Source organism: Dermacentor andersoni, chromosome 7 (genome assembly GCF_023375885.2).
Source record: "Dermacentor andersoni chromosome 7, qqDerAnde1_hic_scaffold, whole genome shotgun sequence".
Lineage (NCBI taxonomy): Eukaryota > Metazoa > Arthropoda > Arachnida > Ixodida > Ixodidae > Dermacentor > Dermacentor andersoni.
In genome coordinates, this window is record NC_092820.1 from 179,730,172 (window position 1) to 179,746,240 (window position 16,069).

Here is a 16,069-nt window from a genome sequence, read left to right on the forward strand (position 1 = left end):
GAGCGCGCATGGATTCTTTGAGATAACATGCCCACTTAATAGGATTTCGCTATCGATCAGCAGTTTTTAGGTATGTCCTCTAACGTCGTCGCGAAATACACCGGTGTTCTCCATAGGTTCATCCCGAAATTTGCTGTGAAGACCTTCCGAGAAAATAAGTACATGCAGAAATGAAGGATGTGATACTTTCTAACTAAATAACTAGCTAATTAATCAAGTGGTTATATAATATGCTACCTATCTACATACGTAACTAACTATTCAGCCAACCAATATGCAAAAAAATAGAACCGATCAAATAACTTCCAACTTACTAACTAACAAAAGGGATAACTTTTAGCCTGAACTGCTAATAATATTGTTACGAAGAGTTGCGAAGAAATGGTTTTATTTACAAGCGATGGATGATGATCGTAGCGTGATCGTAGCGCAGCCCGGCCTCCCAAACTCTTCGTTCTCTTCGTCTTCTCTTCTCTCTTCTTGTCCGCGCCTTCCGTATCCGTTACATTTTCCCGCAAGCAGACGAAGCCCGTGGGGCAAGTCAGGACGGACAAGCAGGGTAGAAAGGCTTCAGGCGAGCAATATGAGTCAGCTGAGTTCTGCTTGATCGCCGACCATTGCACAAGAGGCGAGCTATGACGTAAGTCAGTTCGCTCAGGCGGTCCACGACTACAAATGGGCCTGAATATTGTGACAAGAACTTTTGGCACAATGCACGCTTGCGTTGCGGTGTCCAAAGAAGAACCAAGTCACCTTTTTCCAACGATACTTGTACGTGACGGTCGTCGTATCGCTCTTTCGAACGACTTTGCGAGGCCAGAGTACGAAGACGAGCTATTCGACGGGCTTCTTCGGCGAGACACAGTCTTCGATACAGAATCGTCACTGTGCAGTACGAAGGGTAAGAAAGTGTCCGGAGGGCTTCGCGGTAACCTTGCATACAGGAGATGAAATGGGCTATAGTTCGTGGTTTCGTGTTTCGCCGTGTTGTATGCGTAAGTGATGAATGGAAGCACGTCGTCCCAGTTCTTATGATTGGAGGAGACGTACATGGCAAGCATGTTGGTCAGCGTTCTGTTCGTCCTTTCAACGAGGCCATTGGTCTGTGGATGATACGGCGTGGAATGACGGAACTGTGAAGTGCACAAACGAAGTAACTCTTCAATGGCATCAGCAGTGAACTGGCGACCACGGTCGCTGATGATGACACGGGGTGGACCATGACGAAGGACCACGGAACGCAGCAGGAAGACCGCCACGCAAGCAGCGGTAGAAGACGGTATGGCTGCAGTTTCTGCATACCGTGTAAGATGGTCTACGCAGACAATTATCCAACGGTTCTTGTTGCTAGATAACGGGAATGGACCCAAAAGGTCAATGCCTACTTGCTCGAACGGCTTTCTGGGCGGTGTCAATGGCCGAAGGGCACCCGGGCCTGCGGTGGTCGGTCGCTTGTGACGTTGGCACGTTTCGCAACTAGCGACATAACGCTTGGTTGTTTCGTACATCTTGGGCCAGTAAAAGAGCTCCTGGGTGCGGTGCAGCGTTCGTACAATACAATACAATACAATACAATACAATCTTTATTGTGCATAAGGAAAACAAAGTACATATAGCAGGCCTACCAAAGCCTCAGAGGGCTTGACTGGCAGTGCCTGACAGTCAGGTCACAGAAAATTGCACAGGGTTAATAGCGGAGTTAGCTATTAGCGGGTCGGAGCAAAATGTTGAACAGTTAATACAAAATGTTACATCAAACATCGACAATTCTAAGTTGTTTCTTAATCTCACGTGTTGTGTTTGCTTCTAACACAGGCGTTGGCAATTTATTAAATATGGCTGGAACATAGCATTGCCGCGTTCTCCTTCCGTACTTTGTCGCAGTCTTGGGGATGACGTAGGGTTCCTTCGGTCTTAAGGAGCGGACAGGCGTATATCGTGTTTTAACATCATTATTCCAGAAGTGTTTAATTACAACACTTTCGATAATCAGAGAAGTGAAGTTTGGCAAATTCAACAACCTAAAGACGTCTGCATCTTGCTTTGGACACAAATCGTAAGCCACTGTTGACAGCAGTGAACGTAAAATTGAATTAATTCTTGAGCTCCACCTAAGAGTACAATGGTCATACACAGTCAAGCCATAACGTAGCACACTGTAGACTAAAGCATGCACAATAATTTTTCGAACGGAGATTGGCATAAGACATCGCATATTGTATAATACACAGGAGACCGCGCGCAGCCTTCTACAGATGTGGAATAATTGCGAGTTCCATAAAAGATCACAGTCAAAAAGCAACCCAAGATACTTAACAGAAGATGCATTTTTAACAGGTTGACATGTACATCCAAAACAGTCTGATGTGTGTAAGAATAATGATTTCGTAGGCAGGATTTTTTTCATGGGGTTATGGAAACAGACAAGTCGCGTTTTAGAAGGGTTGATGCTTATTAAATTAGCCGCAAACCAGTCCATAGCTTTAGTTGCCTCATTCTGTAAGGAGCTGATTGCATCAGAGTAATTAGTTGCACAGGATACAATAACAGTATCATCGGCATATTGATATATATAATTACCTACTACATTGGACAAATCATTCACATAAATGTTAAAAAGCAGGGGGCTTAATATTGAGCCCTGAGGGACCCCAGAATGAATACTGGTAAAAACACTTAAAACTATTTCCCGCCTTTACACACTGTCGTCTATCCTGCAGAAAGTTAGTTAATAAATTCAAGAATGACCCACGAAGGCCAAGGAGAGAAATGGCCGGATGTCACATCGTCATGTATGGCGCGTAGAACGGCGGAGCGGATACTCTCGGGGACAACAAGCAGAAAACGTGCTCCATGCCCGGAGTAATTAGTTTTGTAGAGCAATTTATCACGGATAGTAAAGCGACCGCTGCCTTTAGATGTACGGGCGGCGATAAAAAGCGGATCGAGGGTAACATCATTCCGTTGTTCTCGCTGAAAGTCTGCCACGTCAGGGAATGTAGAAGTAACAGCAGCGAGACAGTCGTCAAAATTCTCAGCATCGCAGTCGGTAGTCGCAAGAGGAATCCGAGAGAGGCAGTCTGCGTCAGCGTGACGACGGCCACTCTTGTACGATACCACAAAGTCGTATTCCTGGAAGCGCAGCGCCCAACGTGCGAGGCGACCAGAGGGATCACGCAAACCGAGCAGCCAGCATAAAGAATGGTGGTCGGTGATAATCTTGAATGGTCTACCGTAAAGATAACACCGAAACTTCTGTATGGCGAAAACGGCTGCCAGGCATTCCTGTTCCGTAACCGTATAATTGCGTTCAGATTTGCTCAGGCAACGGCTGGCATATGCCACATGTTCTGCGCCACTGTGACGTTGTACAAGCACCGCTCCTATCCCGATTCCACTAGCATCAGTGTGAACTTCAGTCGGGCAAGATGGATTGAAGTGACGCAAGAGGGGTGCTGACGTTAGTATAAACTTCAGTTGAGAGAATGATGCGTCACACTCTGGTGTCCAATTGAAGGATGCATTTTGTCGCAAAATACTTGTCAACGGGTAAACGATGTCGGCAAACCGGGGAACAAAACGACGAAAATACGAACATAGGCCAATGAATGAGCGGAGTTCTCGTGCTGACTGCGGTGGCTTGAAGGAGCTCACCGCTTCAATCTTACGCGGATCGGGTCTGACGCCATCCTTGTCAACTAAGTGTCCCAGGACCATTGTTTGACGTTCGCCGAACCGACACTTTTTTGAGTTTAGAACCACTCCAGCTTTCTCAATGCAGTCGAGAACGAGGCTGAGGCGTTCGTTATGTTCTTCAAACGTGCGGCCAAAGATTACAACATCATCGAGGTAACACATGCATATCTCCCACTTTAGACCACGTAGTACTGTGTCCATGAATCTTTCAAAGGTGGCAGGAGCATTGCAAAGGCGAAGAGGCATAACATTAAATTCGAATAGGCCATCTGGAGTCACGAAAGCGGTCTTTTCCTTGTCGGCAGGGTCCATAGGTATTTGCCAATACCCTCATCGCAAATCAAGTGTTGAGAAGTAAGAAGCAGCGTGTAAGCAATCAATGACGTCATCGATTCGCAGTCGTGGATATACATCCTTCTTCGTCGCTGCGTTTAGGTGTCTGTAGTCCACGCAGAATCTCCAGGAGTCATCTTTCTTTCGCACCAGGATTACTGGGGCTGCCCATGGACTACACGACTCTTGAACGACACCTTTGTTCATCATCTCCTTGACTTGCTCTGCATTAACTTTGCGCTCGGACGATGACACTCGGTAGGGCTTCCGGCGGATGGGGTGTGCTGAGCCGGTATCTATTCTGTGACGAGCGCGGGACGACGGTAAATGAAGGGGCGTATCTCCATGCGTGAAGTCGAATGCAGCCTCATGTCTGGCAAGGACCTGTACCAGTGCTTGCCGTTCCGATGTGCCGAGAGCCTTGCTGATCATGCCGAGCATTAGCTCTTCAAAATGGCGATTATCGCAAGGAGAGCAAGCTGTAGGAACGTCCGTAGTTAGTGCCGCTATTGAGCTACATGCGGCTTTATCGAAGAGAGCGATTTTCATTACCGCGAGGAAGGACAACCGGCGTGGCGGAACAGTTCAGCGCCCACAATGTGGCGACTCCTTTCGTCATGCACACGACAGAGCAGGGCACAAGTATATCTTTTTTAGCACAGTTTATGCGGAGAGGCCTAACTACAAGGTCAACACAATCAGCATCAACAGTAGTTGCAGAAACACGAACGGGCGTCAGGCACCACGATGGTGCAATCACTTCATCAAGAACACTGAGAGTGTCTGTGTCCCTGTCTTCACCACCCGAGCTTTGTTCGGACTGTGCTGATATTAATAACTTGTTCAATGATATTTCGCCACAACCACAGTCCACGGAAGCGCCGCACTGTTCAAGAAAATCTACACCAAGAATAACATCGTGCGAACAACGAGAAAGAATAAGGAATTCCGACACAAACACTTTCCTAGCCAACAAAACACTCACAGCACAAACACCAAGGGGTTGAAGCCACTCGCCGCCTACTCCACGAAAGGTCATACCGTTGTTCCAAGAAAACATAACTTTGTGGCCTAGACGGTTTTTGAAAGCGAGGCTCATCACAGACACAGTCGCCCCAGTATCAACTAACGCCATGGTGGGTATTCCACCAATCGAGACATTCACTTTGTTTTTGAACATCACAACAGGCAGAGTTATTTCTTGCAAAGACCGTCCGGCGACCACACCTCCATTGGCCGCGGATGCTTCCCGGCGGTGGTGACGAAGAATGGCGCCGAGGGGACGGAGAGCGACGGGGACGGTTACTTGGTGGCGTCAAACTCCGCTCAGAAGCTGGCGAATCGCTGCGTCTGGTCGCGTGTGAGAAGTGGTCCATTGGAAGCAAATCGGTCGTCCTCAAGTCATATGAAGTACGGGTTCTGGGTGGCGAGAACATCGGTGGTGTCCTTCGTGACTGACGGCCTTGGAGACAATACCGAGCTATATGGCCTGTGGAACCGCAGTTGTAGCACACGGGAGGGTCGCCGTTCACAGTATCTTCCTCGAAACGAATGCGAGGCTGGTGCGGGCGGTGAGAAAGTTCGTTGTCATGTGGATAACGTGTCTCTGCTGCTCGCTGGAATCCGTTATATCGTTCATAAGTCGCGTCGTGGTAGTAGGGTCGGTGCTGTTCTTATCGCGGCCTGACAGAAGTCACAGGGCCTCGGGGGTAAAAACCCAGCTGCTCTCGTTGTGGCCGAGCGTCGTAAGTAGCGCCTCTGTCGCTGCTGTCGGGGCGCGAGTTCATAATCCTCAGTTCCCCTCGCCGCAGGATACGGGGAGAAGGATGCCACGTTTGGCTCGAAATCTGGTGGTAGGCGGAAGCTATGAGTGCCTGGATGTGTCACTTGCGCGTGCAGGGTGAGCTCTTCCCGAACTATTTGTCGTATCGTTGATGCCATATCGAGGGGCTGGTTGCTGTCCACGCTTGCAACTGTGGTCACATTGGCTAGCCTGCCAAAGTTCGGCGTGATGCGCCTCGTCTTCAGTTGCTCGAAAGTACGACAGTGCCGAATGATGTCAGCGACGGAAGCCAGGTTGTCCTTTGCGATGAGGAAATTATAAACGTCTTCGGCAATTCCTTCCAGGATGTGCCCGACTTTGTCTTCCTCACACATTCCAGAGTCTACCATCCTACACAGTTTTATTACCGCCTCAATGTAGGTCGTGCAGGTTTCGCCTGGCACTTGCGCACGTTGCAGTAGCGTCTGTGCTGCCCTTTTCTTTTTCGTCGCGGAGTCGCCGAATCGCTCTTTGATTTCGGAAAGAAATCTTCCCCATGTTGTAAACGTTTCCTCGTGATTGTCGAACCACAACAACGCAGTATCCGTTAGAAAGAACACGACGTTCGAAAGCTGAGAAGCGCTGTTCCACTTGTTGGCGGCACTCACCCTGTGATAATGGATGAGCCATTCCTCGACGTCTTCGTCCGATCTTCCGGCGAAGGGACGCGCATCTCTCAGTTGTAGAACGGAACTTGTCGGCGCAGCTGTTGGAATGGGCCGTCGTTCGTCTGCGTCGTGGGACATATTCAACTCCGGTAGATTCGGTGGGAGTCCAGCAAGGCGACGGCTCCGTCGAAGAACTTCTGCTTCAGCCTCCGTCTTCGGGTGTCGATTACCCCGCACCTCCACCACAACTGTTACGAAGAGTTGCGAAGAAATGGTTTTATTTACAGGCGATGGATGATGATCGTAGCGTGATCGTAGCGCAGCCCGGCCTCCCAAACTCTTCGTTCTCTTCGTCTTCTCTCTTCTTGTCCGCGCCTTCCGTATCCGTTACAATATTAATAACAATTTACGAACTAGCTGCATACGTAACTAAGCAAATGTTCAACATATTAACCGAACAAAGGAACTAATTACCCACGAACTAAAGCAATTATGTTACCGACCAACCAACCTAATGAGTTAGGAACTAAGCGAGCAACTAGCCAACCTACTGTCTAAATAAGATATTAACTAAGCAACCGACTAACAGAAAAATTAAACGATACTTAGGTATCCCTGTGTGGATTATTGCGAAAGCATTGCGACGTCTCTCGGGCGACGTCTCGGCCTCGTTCGCGTACTGGTGTGGACGTCCAACGGAACCGGCCGCAGCTACTGACTGAGAAGTCGAAGGTTCGTCCATTGGAGCGCACGACGTGACGCAGTGGATTCACCGCACCGACTGGTAGCGCCGCGACGCGCGGCGCTGTATGTAGACCGGCCACACGCAGTCCCAGGCAACTGCAGCTTATGCAACGGCCGTGTTCTTTACTGGGAAACGCTTGCGGCGAACGCTATGAGCGAAGGCGCCCTTTCTGGTTCTTTTTATTTCCCCCGCACGGCCGGCGCTGCCGTGATTATTATTATTTATGAGCATCCCCTTTGAAACAGGGCGGGGACAAATCGTCCAGGTATGCTAACAATGTTTTTCCTTCTAGCATTCCTGTATACATCTCTTTAATATTCCCTATCTACGCTGTACCGCTGCCTATACCTGTAATAGAACCGGTTGTGTCAGTCTCTTCCCTTGTTTTTTTCCACCAATACGCAAACGTCTCTTGCTTATCTCCACTGCTGACCGGTTGATACTGCCTTTTACTTTAAATCCGAGCTCTTCAGGTAATTGTGCGCTACGTACTGGTATCGCTGGGTGAATCGCTTCGCATTCCATTAGGATGCGCTGAATGGTCTACGGAATTTTGCTGCGACATTTACATGCCTCATCTAATTGCAGATATTTGCTCCGGTATGTTTTTGTCCTTAGGCAACCAGCTCGAGCATCAAATAGCAAGGCACTTCCCTTCGTATTATCCTGCAGATTTTCCTTTATAATTTCTTTGGCTCATTCTTGTAAATCTCCATGGTCTTTTTTCGTTGTCATTCTTTGCATCCAATTCACTGTTTCTGTTTCTCTCTCTTCGTGATTACTCCTGGTTTTCGATCTACACTTTCATTTACCCTGGACTTGGTCGAAAACTTCCTTGACCTTTTCCTCCATTCTGTGCCCACCCTTTTTAGATACATATACTTGTGCGCTTTGCCGCCCCTGTCTGTGTTGTCTTAGGCTACCTTAATACCTAGAAATGCTATCCATAAAGGTCTATTTAGAGCTACTGAAATCTCTATGCACTAAGTTAGAACAAAAATATCTTCTCAGCGTCTTCCTGGTCTGAACCCATTCTGTAGTTCCCCCAGTGCATCATTTGCTTCCGCCCATTTCGACAGTTCCACTTTCAGGGCTTTCATTGCCATTCTAAACAGCACTGACGTTACTGTAACTGGCCTGCACGAGCTCGTGCGATCCTTATCACCTTTGCCATTGCAGATGAGGTTCGTCTTGCTTTCACGCCGTCCAACTGGAATTTTCTTCGTTTTAATCACTCGTTCAATGACATTAGTCAGCAGTGCCTTGCTCTTCGGACCGAGGTTCTTGATTAGCTGTATAGGGGTTTCATCGGATCCCGCGGCGGTGTTATTAGCGACATTTTCTTCTGCTTATTTCCAGTAGAAGTCTTCTATGGTAAGTTTTGTTCTCTCAGGCTTCTCTGCTGATGCTGGATAGGTGTTGGAACTATGCTTTCTTTTGCGGTGAAGATAGCTCCAACGGTGTCTGTGATGTACTTCAGCGCATCGTGTCTTTCGAAGATGTTGCCGTCTTCGTCCTTTATAGCCGTCTGCAAATTTTTAGTTCGAGCTCCGAGTGTTCTTACATGGTTCCAGAATCGTTTTTGGTGCGCCTTTATCTCTTTTGCAAATATTGTGCACCCAACGTTCACTTGTGTATTTAATTTTCTCTGACACGAGCTCACTCGCCACCCATTTCTTTTCTCGGTATGTGTTCCATCTAAGGAGCACCTCTTCTTCGTATGGTCAGAAATGTTTGGCTTCTCGATGATCCTCACACTACACGCCTGCTTACGCTCTTCTATAACCTGCTTTACTGCCTTGTTCCACCACTTACGTGGTTTCCTTTTTCCAATCCAACAGTTCTTTTTCCTTGTCTGTCTTATCTCCCTTTGCATAATGTCTACCAGTTTCTTATATTCTCAAATAGTTGTAGGAAACACCTCATTTTCTTCTGTTATTTTTTTCTTGCAATCTCTGTTATTTGCTTTTCATTCATTTTTTAAAGAAATTCTGGTGCTATTGGTTCGTGTTTTGCATTAGTATCTTTGCCATGTCATAAGTTTAAACGTTTACGATCGCTACCCAGGCTATCTTTTCCGTGTTCATCTTTCATCGTTCGGTCTAGCCGTTCGTAGACTGTTTCTGAGATTAAGGCGTAATCGATACATGACGACTTATTTCCGCAGTGCCACATTACCTCTCCATGACACTTATTTCCCTGTTAACTGCTATCAGGTTCTGTGCGTCGCAAAGATGCAGCACTAGAGAACCGTTGTAATCAGTATATCCGTCTAAATCATCTGTGTGCGCGTTCATATCTCCCACTAATATCACCTGGCCAGATTTCTTGGACTCATTAATATCTTCTGATGCAATCAACAAATTCCTTATTTTTATCTCTGTTATCACTACCTGTCAATAGGAAAGCTACTACAAGCCACGTCTCACGTCTTTTTTGCCTTGCCGTGTGCCGTTAATCCAAAAAATGCTCCTTAGACGTCTCTTTTGCCCTTTGCCACTTCAGACCTCGCCTAATTAGCATGCCTACGCTTCCGCCTTTCCTTGACCCAGTCACTCGGTAGCACCCTTCCCATACAGAATGGTCAATAGCAGGCGGCTGCTCCAAATCTCGTAGATGCGTTTAGGTCAAGGCGTACACGCTAATAGCTTCGTCATTCAGCTGCATTTCAATTTCTAGCCATTTTTCCTGCTTGCGACCAGCCTGCATGTTTATGTAGCAAATTTTATCTTCTCTATTCTTATCCTTTGCCTGTCTTTTCCTATCGCCTGGTGGTCTAATTCTGTCTTTTACTGGCGTGTGGCCTAATTCAATAGTTAATGTTTGCCTTCACGCACGAAAATGCCTTCGCGGCCTGTTCGGTGCACTCCCCGGTCGATGTCAATGACCGTAAAATTCATTGCCTTAGCTAGCGTCCAAATTTCCCTATTTGTTGCAAGCACTGCCCTTTCAATTGCATATCACCCCCTCCCCTCCCTCATGCTTTAGCACCGTGCACACTGCGATTTCTACTTCCTTTGAAACATTCCGCAGTTCGGTAACCCCTTTTGCTTTGCGATCTCTGCCCCTCTTTCTTGCATATCATAAGAAGCCAACAAACAGACACCAACGACAACATAGGGGAAATTGCTTGTACTTACGAATTGAATAAAAGAAATGAATTATTATTTCCATAATTCACTTAGTAAATACAAGTAATTTCCCCTATGATGTCATTGATGTCTTCTTTGTTCGTTGGCTTCTCATGATATTGTTACGGAAGGATAAAGGAAGAGAAAGGAAGAAGATCGCGAGACGCTGGCTGCTGCGTGTTGTTGCTGGTCAGCCATCTTAACCGCATTGACTCTGCTTGTATATATATTGTAAATAGTCTGTACTCCCAACATCCCCGTGACATGTTGATGAGAGCTGCTGGGTATCATGGCTGGAAACGAAGCTCCGCAGTGGTCGTCGCATCACCGTCCTCACCATAAATGACGGGACTGATGGCGCCGACGTTGAAGAGTGGGCGGCTATGTACCAACGCGTGAGTGGAATCAACAAATGAGACCTACACTTAAGCTAGCTAACCTGTTGTTCTACCTAAGAAGCACGGCAAAAGTGGGGTACGAAAACCACGAAGAGGAGCTAGCCAGCTGGGACCAATACAAGAGAAGTTAACAGAGTTGTTTGACAAACCAGCCCGCCGTAAAATTTCCGCAAAGCAGGAACTGGCTTCCCTTGCCCAATCTCCCAAGGAGTCGTACGTCTCGTACATTCAGGACGTGCTGGCGCGTTGTCGTTGTTAAGAACGGCCCGCTGACGTGCAAGTTTTGCCAACCAGTTGCGACCGCGGGCGTCATCTTTTCCTGCAGCGTCGCTTAAACCTCTAGCCACGGCGTGACTAAGTCGACTTTGTGTCGAGAACAATACGCGCGTCCTCCACTCTCCGTCGCTGGAGCCGGGTTCGACGAAGCAGGCATTGTGCCTGCACTCGCCACCGCCACCCCGGTCGGCCGCGAGCGGGGAAGTGCCGCGGGAACGTCGACGAAGACCCCTACCCACGCACCGTTCTTGAAGTAAGCCCCGAGTTCTGCGAAGACAGTCGGACGGCGGCGGGCTCCGTGAACCTGTGTGTGTGTGTGTGTGTGTGTGTGTGGTGTGTGTGTGTGTGTGTGTGTGTGTGTGTGTGTGTGTGTGTGTGTGTGCGTGCGTGTGTGCGCGTGCGTGTGTGTGTGTGTGTGTGTGTGTGTGTGCGTGCGTGCGTGTGTGCGTGCGTGTGTGTGTGTGTGTGTGTGTGTGTTTAAGCCCTCGCGCAAAGAGGCAGCCGTTTCCGTCACCTGGGCATCGGGGGAGGACCGAGTGTTTATAAACCGCCGTTGTGCGGATGCTCAGTACACTCTCTCAAGCAGTCATGTTAGACTGACGTACTTTCTCTCGCAGTCATGCTAGACTGATGAACTGCATGTAAATACTGTAAATAAACCCATATTCCTCGTTCTCGATGAGAAGCAGTCCTTCCCTTCATCAACGTCCTCAGCATGGATAAGTTGGACGACGGCATGGGCCAGCTACCTTCTAATTCATGCCGGACTCCAACCTTGACAACGGGTTACGAGCGATGGGATTGAGCCCCCAATCCTGACATCGTGAAGCCAATCATAACATGCCAGAAGCTGAGAAGGTCGGGCACGTGCTCAACGGAATTGCTGACGACGTCTTTAATCAGCTCATGTGCAAAAGCTGCTCTACAGTTGGTTATCATTAAAAATTACATTACCAACAATTCGAGCAGGCCAATAGCCGACGCGTCCTGCAACCATTCGCCAGACTTCCCAATACTGCCGCAACGTCGACGTGTGAAGATCAGCCCGCACAGCAGCATGCGTCGCCATCAGGGGACGTGGTGCGAATCGTTCGACGTGAACTGGACGCGATGGCGCCTGCAGCTTTCTGTTCGCGTTGCCCTGATGCAACACCTTTGTCAGTTCCCCTCGTACAAGCCATCGTTCGCCAGGAACTTGAAAACATTGGTCTAAATTCTGGCTGTGCTGTCGCCAACCCCAGAGCCAACGAACGCCCTTCTACTATTTTCGCTCCACCCCGACGCTTCTCTCCGCCTTATCGCAACCTGACTGAGAGGAGAACTGCGGAAGACCAGCCGATATGTATCACCTGTCGCCGCATTGGTCATGTCGCCCGATACTGTCGCAACTCGTGGCCCTCAACACCTCGCACGCCAACCAACCTGAGCCGTTTTGATGGAAATATCCGCAATGTTTCGCCCACCGCCGAGTCTAACAGCGCCGACAACTCTGCTGGGAACACGTGGTACAGTCGCTTGCCATCGCCGCGCGGACACTAGATGTAGCTGTGTATGTAGCCTTGTGTCCAATTAGCCTGTGGCGCCTCGTCGCCTACAGAGCGCAGCTTCAACGTGCATCTGCAGTGATTACACGCCGCCTACTGCTTCGCTTGCGATCGCACCAAGAAAACTGCTGCGCTAAGCGGCGCAGAAAGGCAACGATGTCGACGGGCGAATTTCGCTTTGCTCCGGCGAGACACGCCAGCGTGAAGCAGAGCGCCTGCGCACGTTTTAGGCGCACGCTGCGAACTCTGGAGACAGAAATTGTTTGTGAACAGGATTGTGATTTATTCAAAATGTTCTTTACAATACATATACAATACCAGCCCGCAAAAGCATGAATGCTTGTATGCATGATGCTTGTGTGCATCAAGCTACTATGTGCTCTGCTATTAATAGGAACTAACGGGTTTGTTTTCTTTCCTTTTGCCCATGTCTTTCCCCTTCGGCAGGCCACCAAACGTACAACAAGGAACCAGGTGAGTTATTTATGGAACCGCGGTTGGGTAATGGCAAAACTACCAGTCGCGTAGCCATGATTTTTGTTTGGCGGGGGCGGGCGAGGGCGCTATGGTTCCATTATGCTCTAAGTTCCCATGCTTCGTGCATAATAAAACTAATATGGCCATTAATATAATACAAAAAATATGGCCTTCAATTTTTTATGTATGTATATACCCACCCCTTATTAATACCCCTTCAATGGGGCCTTTAAGGAAATAAAATGAAATGAATGAAATGAAACTGTCACCTTGAGCCGGCCCTTCGTCTCCCTGAAGGTGTGTACTTGTGCTTCTCTGGGTCGGGCGTTCGAAGGATGTGCGCCTTTGTTCATAGGTGACGTGCCAGGCATAGAAGAGAGCAGGGCGCCGTCCGGAAAAATTTCTGGGCGAGGTACTGAAGCCCGGTCATTGTAAAAAAAAAAAAAAAAAAAAAAACTGTGTAATGAAAACCTTATAATTTTAATAATAACACGCGGTAGAATACTACTATGAATGTGAGTGCTCTTTCCTTGCAGATCAACAATCTAAAAGAAAGTTTGTAGTTTGTAGCTCCGTTCAAATTCTGAAAGACCAGCGCTTAGACGGAATGCACAGAGAAATATTACACACGCATTGCGATGACTAGCAACCCATCAGATAGTTTAGAATAGCGTTTGAAACCAAACGTAAAGGCATTACGTACCAAAAGAAATAGCGTTGTAATTACTGAGCATGCGCCGAAAGAACCGAAAGCATGGCTTCTGTGGTTTACGCGCGCCATGAGAATGTACGTTATTTGGCGAGTTTAGCGTTCGTAATGGAATAGCGCTGTCGAACATGCCAGAACCCATGGCTCCCGCTTCAGCGTGAATTCTCGTTCTCACTCGCGTTGACCGTTAATAACTATTGAAAGGAGCTTTCGCTTTCGCTGAACGCCCCTGGAACGGTAATTGTGAGCGCGTAGCGCGTCCAATTTCTGAGATCGTTCGGCGATTCCGGCGCCCCTAGGCCTAACAAGACGCGTCCGAATAGGAACAGGATCGTTGCTAATATATTATCTTGGCTTGGGGCCCTATAACGTAAAACTATTCCAATATGTTTTTATTTCAATCTCCTGACGTCAAATTTGCGTAACTGCCGACGCAAGCATCGTGTGGTCACCCGCAGGGTTGTCTCAACAGGCCAATGAAGCGCTCTCCTAGTTCATATAGGAGGTCACTTTTGTTTGCTTGAAAAACGAATAACATTGCCTACACTGAGCGGCTTGTCTTATCTAATTGGCTGACAAGAGGCGAGGAGCACGCTCAAATGGAGCGGGATTCGATGGGGCCGAGCCAGTGCACTGAAAATCGATAACCCGATGAAGAGGGTGGTGCCGGCGTCTGCGATTGGTCTGCTTTGCCTTACTTAGCTTGCGGTGGCTCGTCGACAATCGCGACGGCATGCAACGGAAGCTTAAGAATCACGCTAAAACGGATCCTCAGCAAGGAAGAGTGGGGAGAACGAGGTCGTAAACATACCAAAAGTGCTCGAAAACGTTACACGGCCACGAAATAAGCTTTATTATAAGCAAGCAAACCCATGCTCACCGGCAGGGGCGAGTAGCCAGTGCCTGAGCGATCGACGGCAGCCATCTTTATTCCTTTCGGAACGGGCAGCCTGCGGCTATTCAGAAGAAAATTCAGTTTTGTTCGGCATATTAGTGTATCTTTAACGCGTACACGTCACTTTGACGGGGTGAGTATTTGCGGTTTTGTGACGTTGCGGGACAGGCAGGTGAGCTGGGTTCAACCCAGAATCTCTTGACCAATAGTCGAGGGCTAATGGCGAAAAGGCGTCGAATCAGAAATAACTGTTTCTTTTGTTCGGTCAAATCACGCATAATCAGTATGTACACGTCATATCAGATGGGGAGCTATCGCTGTTTGCGTGACGTCGCGTGACAGACAGGTGAAGTGGGAGTGGTCCAAAAAAGTTTTTGACCAATCGCGGAGGGCTGATTGCAGAAATGGAGCAGAAAAGTTTGGAATCGTTTTGCGTTATAGCGCCCTTAGATACGTTTGAGACGAAGTACCACACGGCGCCCTGTTTTATGACGTAGTGTGTTGATGTTTGTGGCGCACGGACGTGTTTTTCCAGGGCTCCGTGATGGGGAAAGAACACAAGTCTCTTGTGCAAGCTTTGATCTTGCTGCTTTTTTTGAATTGCTGGTGTTTCTTTAGCCTTTAAATAGTAATTTGCTAGTTTTACTTTCCTTCTTTTCTTTTTCTCTTTTTGTGTGCGCAGGTGTGTTTCGTGTATATTTGGTTTGCAGGATAGTCAGAGCCTCCTTTCGTGTCACGTGCTTCAACACTTGCAACCATGTGGGACGTTGTCTTTATAGCCCTTGAATAGTAGCTTGGATGTGGTAATACCATTAGCTATTAGTGATTTTAGTGTGTCTGCATTGGTATCGGGGCTATTGCTGTGGTAGGATAGAGAGAGCGCGGCTGCGTGCTTTAACACGTGCGAACACGTGTCATACCTTAAGTCTGTGCGGCATTTATTGCTTCTGAAACATTGTTGATAATTACTCTGCCGCATCTTAAGGGTTTAGATTCTGTGCTTTTCGGCCTTTGCTAGAGCGGACGTGCTCTGAAAGCTTCGCTGTTTGTATGAGAAAAAGCTAAGTGTAACACATGGCAAGAAAGACGGTAAAGCGTGCAGTGTAGAGGGGGTCCTCATGTTAGTGAGGGGACGGATGAGAATTACGAGGAAATCGAGTCAATCGGCTGACACCGTGATGTCGATGCTAGACTAAAGAAAATGGAGGACATCCAGCATGAGCTTGTGAAACATGTCGAAGAGCTCAAAAATGAGCTAAATATGGAGCGGAGTGCACAGAAGGCGTTAGAAAGAAAGACTTCAAGCAGCCGAGGAAAAGCTGAACGGTTTCGCCATCATGAGAAAGAATGGTTGTGACTATGGAACGCAGTCTCCGACGTGACAAGACGGATAGTGTCAACGAAGCACATGGAATGAGTGCAACCTGGCGAGCGG

The 16,069-nt window shown here is 48.1% G+C and overlaps 1 protein-coding gene across 4 annotated transcripts in view; it reads left to right on the top strand.

Moving 5' to 3' along the window:
- Positions 1-16,069, top strand: part of LOC126533193 (uncharacterized) — a 344,485-nt gene that overhangs the window by 86,758 nt on the left and 241,658 nt on the right. For 3 of the 4 annotated variants that reach the window (XM_055071630.2, XM_050180468.3, XM_055071631.2), the window contains exon 2: positions 13,001-13,027. The exons of the other annotated variant lie outside the window; for it this stretch is intronic. In XM_055071630.2, the coding sequence (XP_054927605.1) occupies positions 13,001-13,027 (27 nt within the window). The remainder of the gene's footprint in view (positions 1-13,000; positions 13,028-16,069) is intronic. 4 annotated transcript variants of the gene reach the window in all.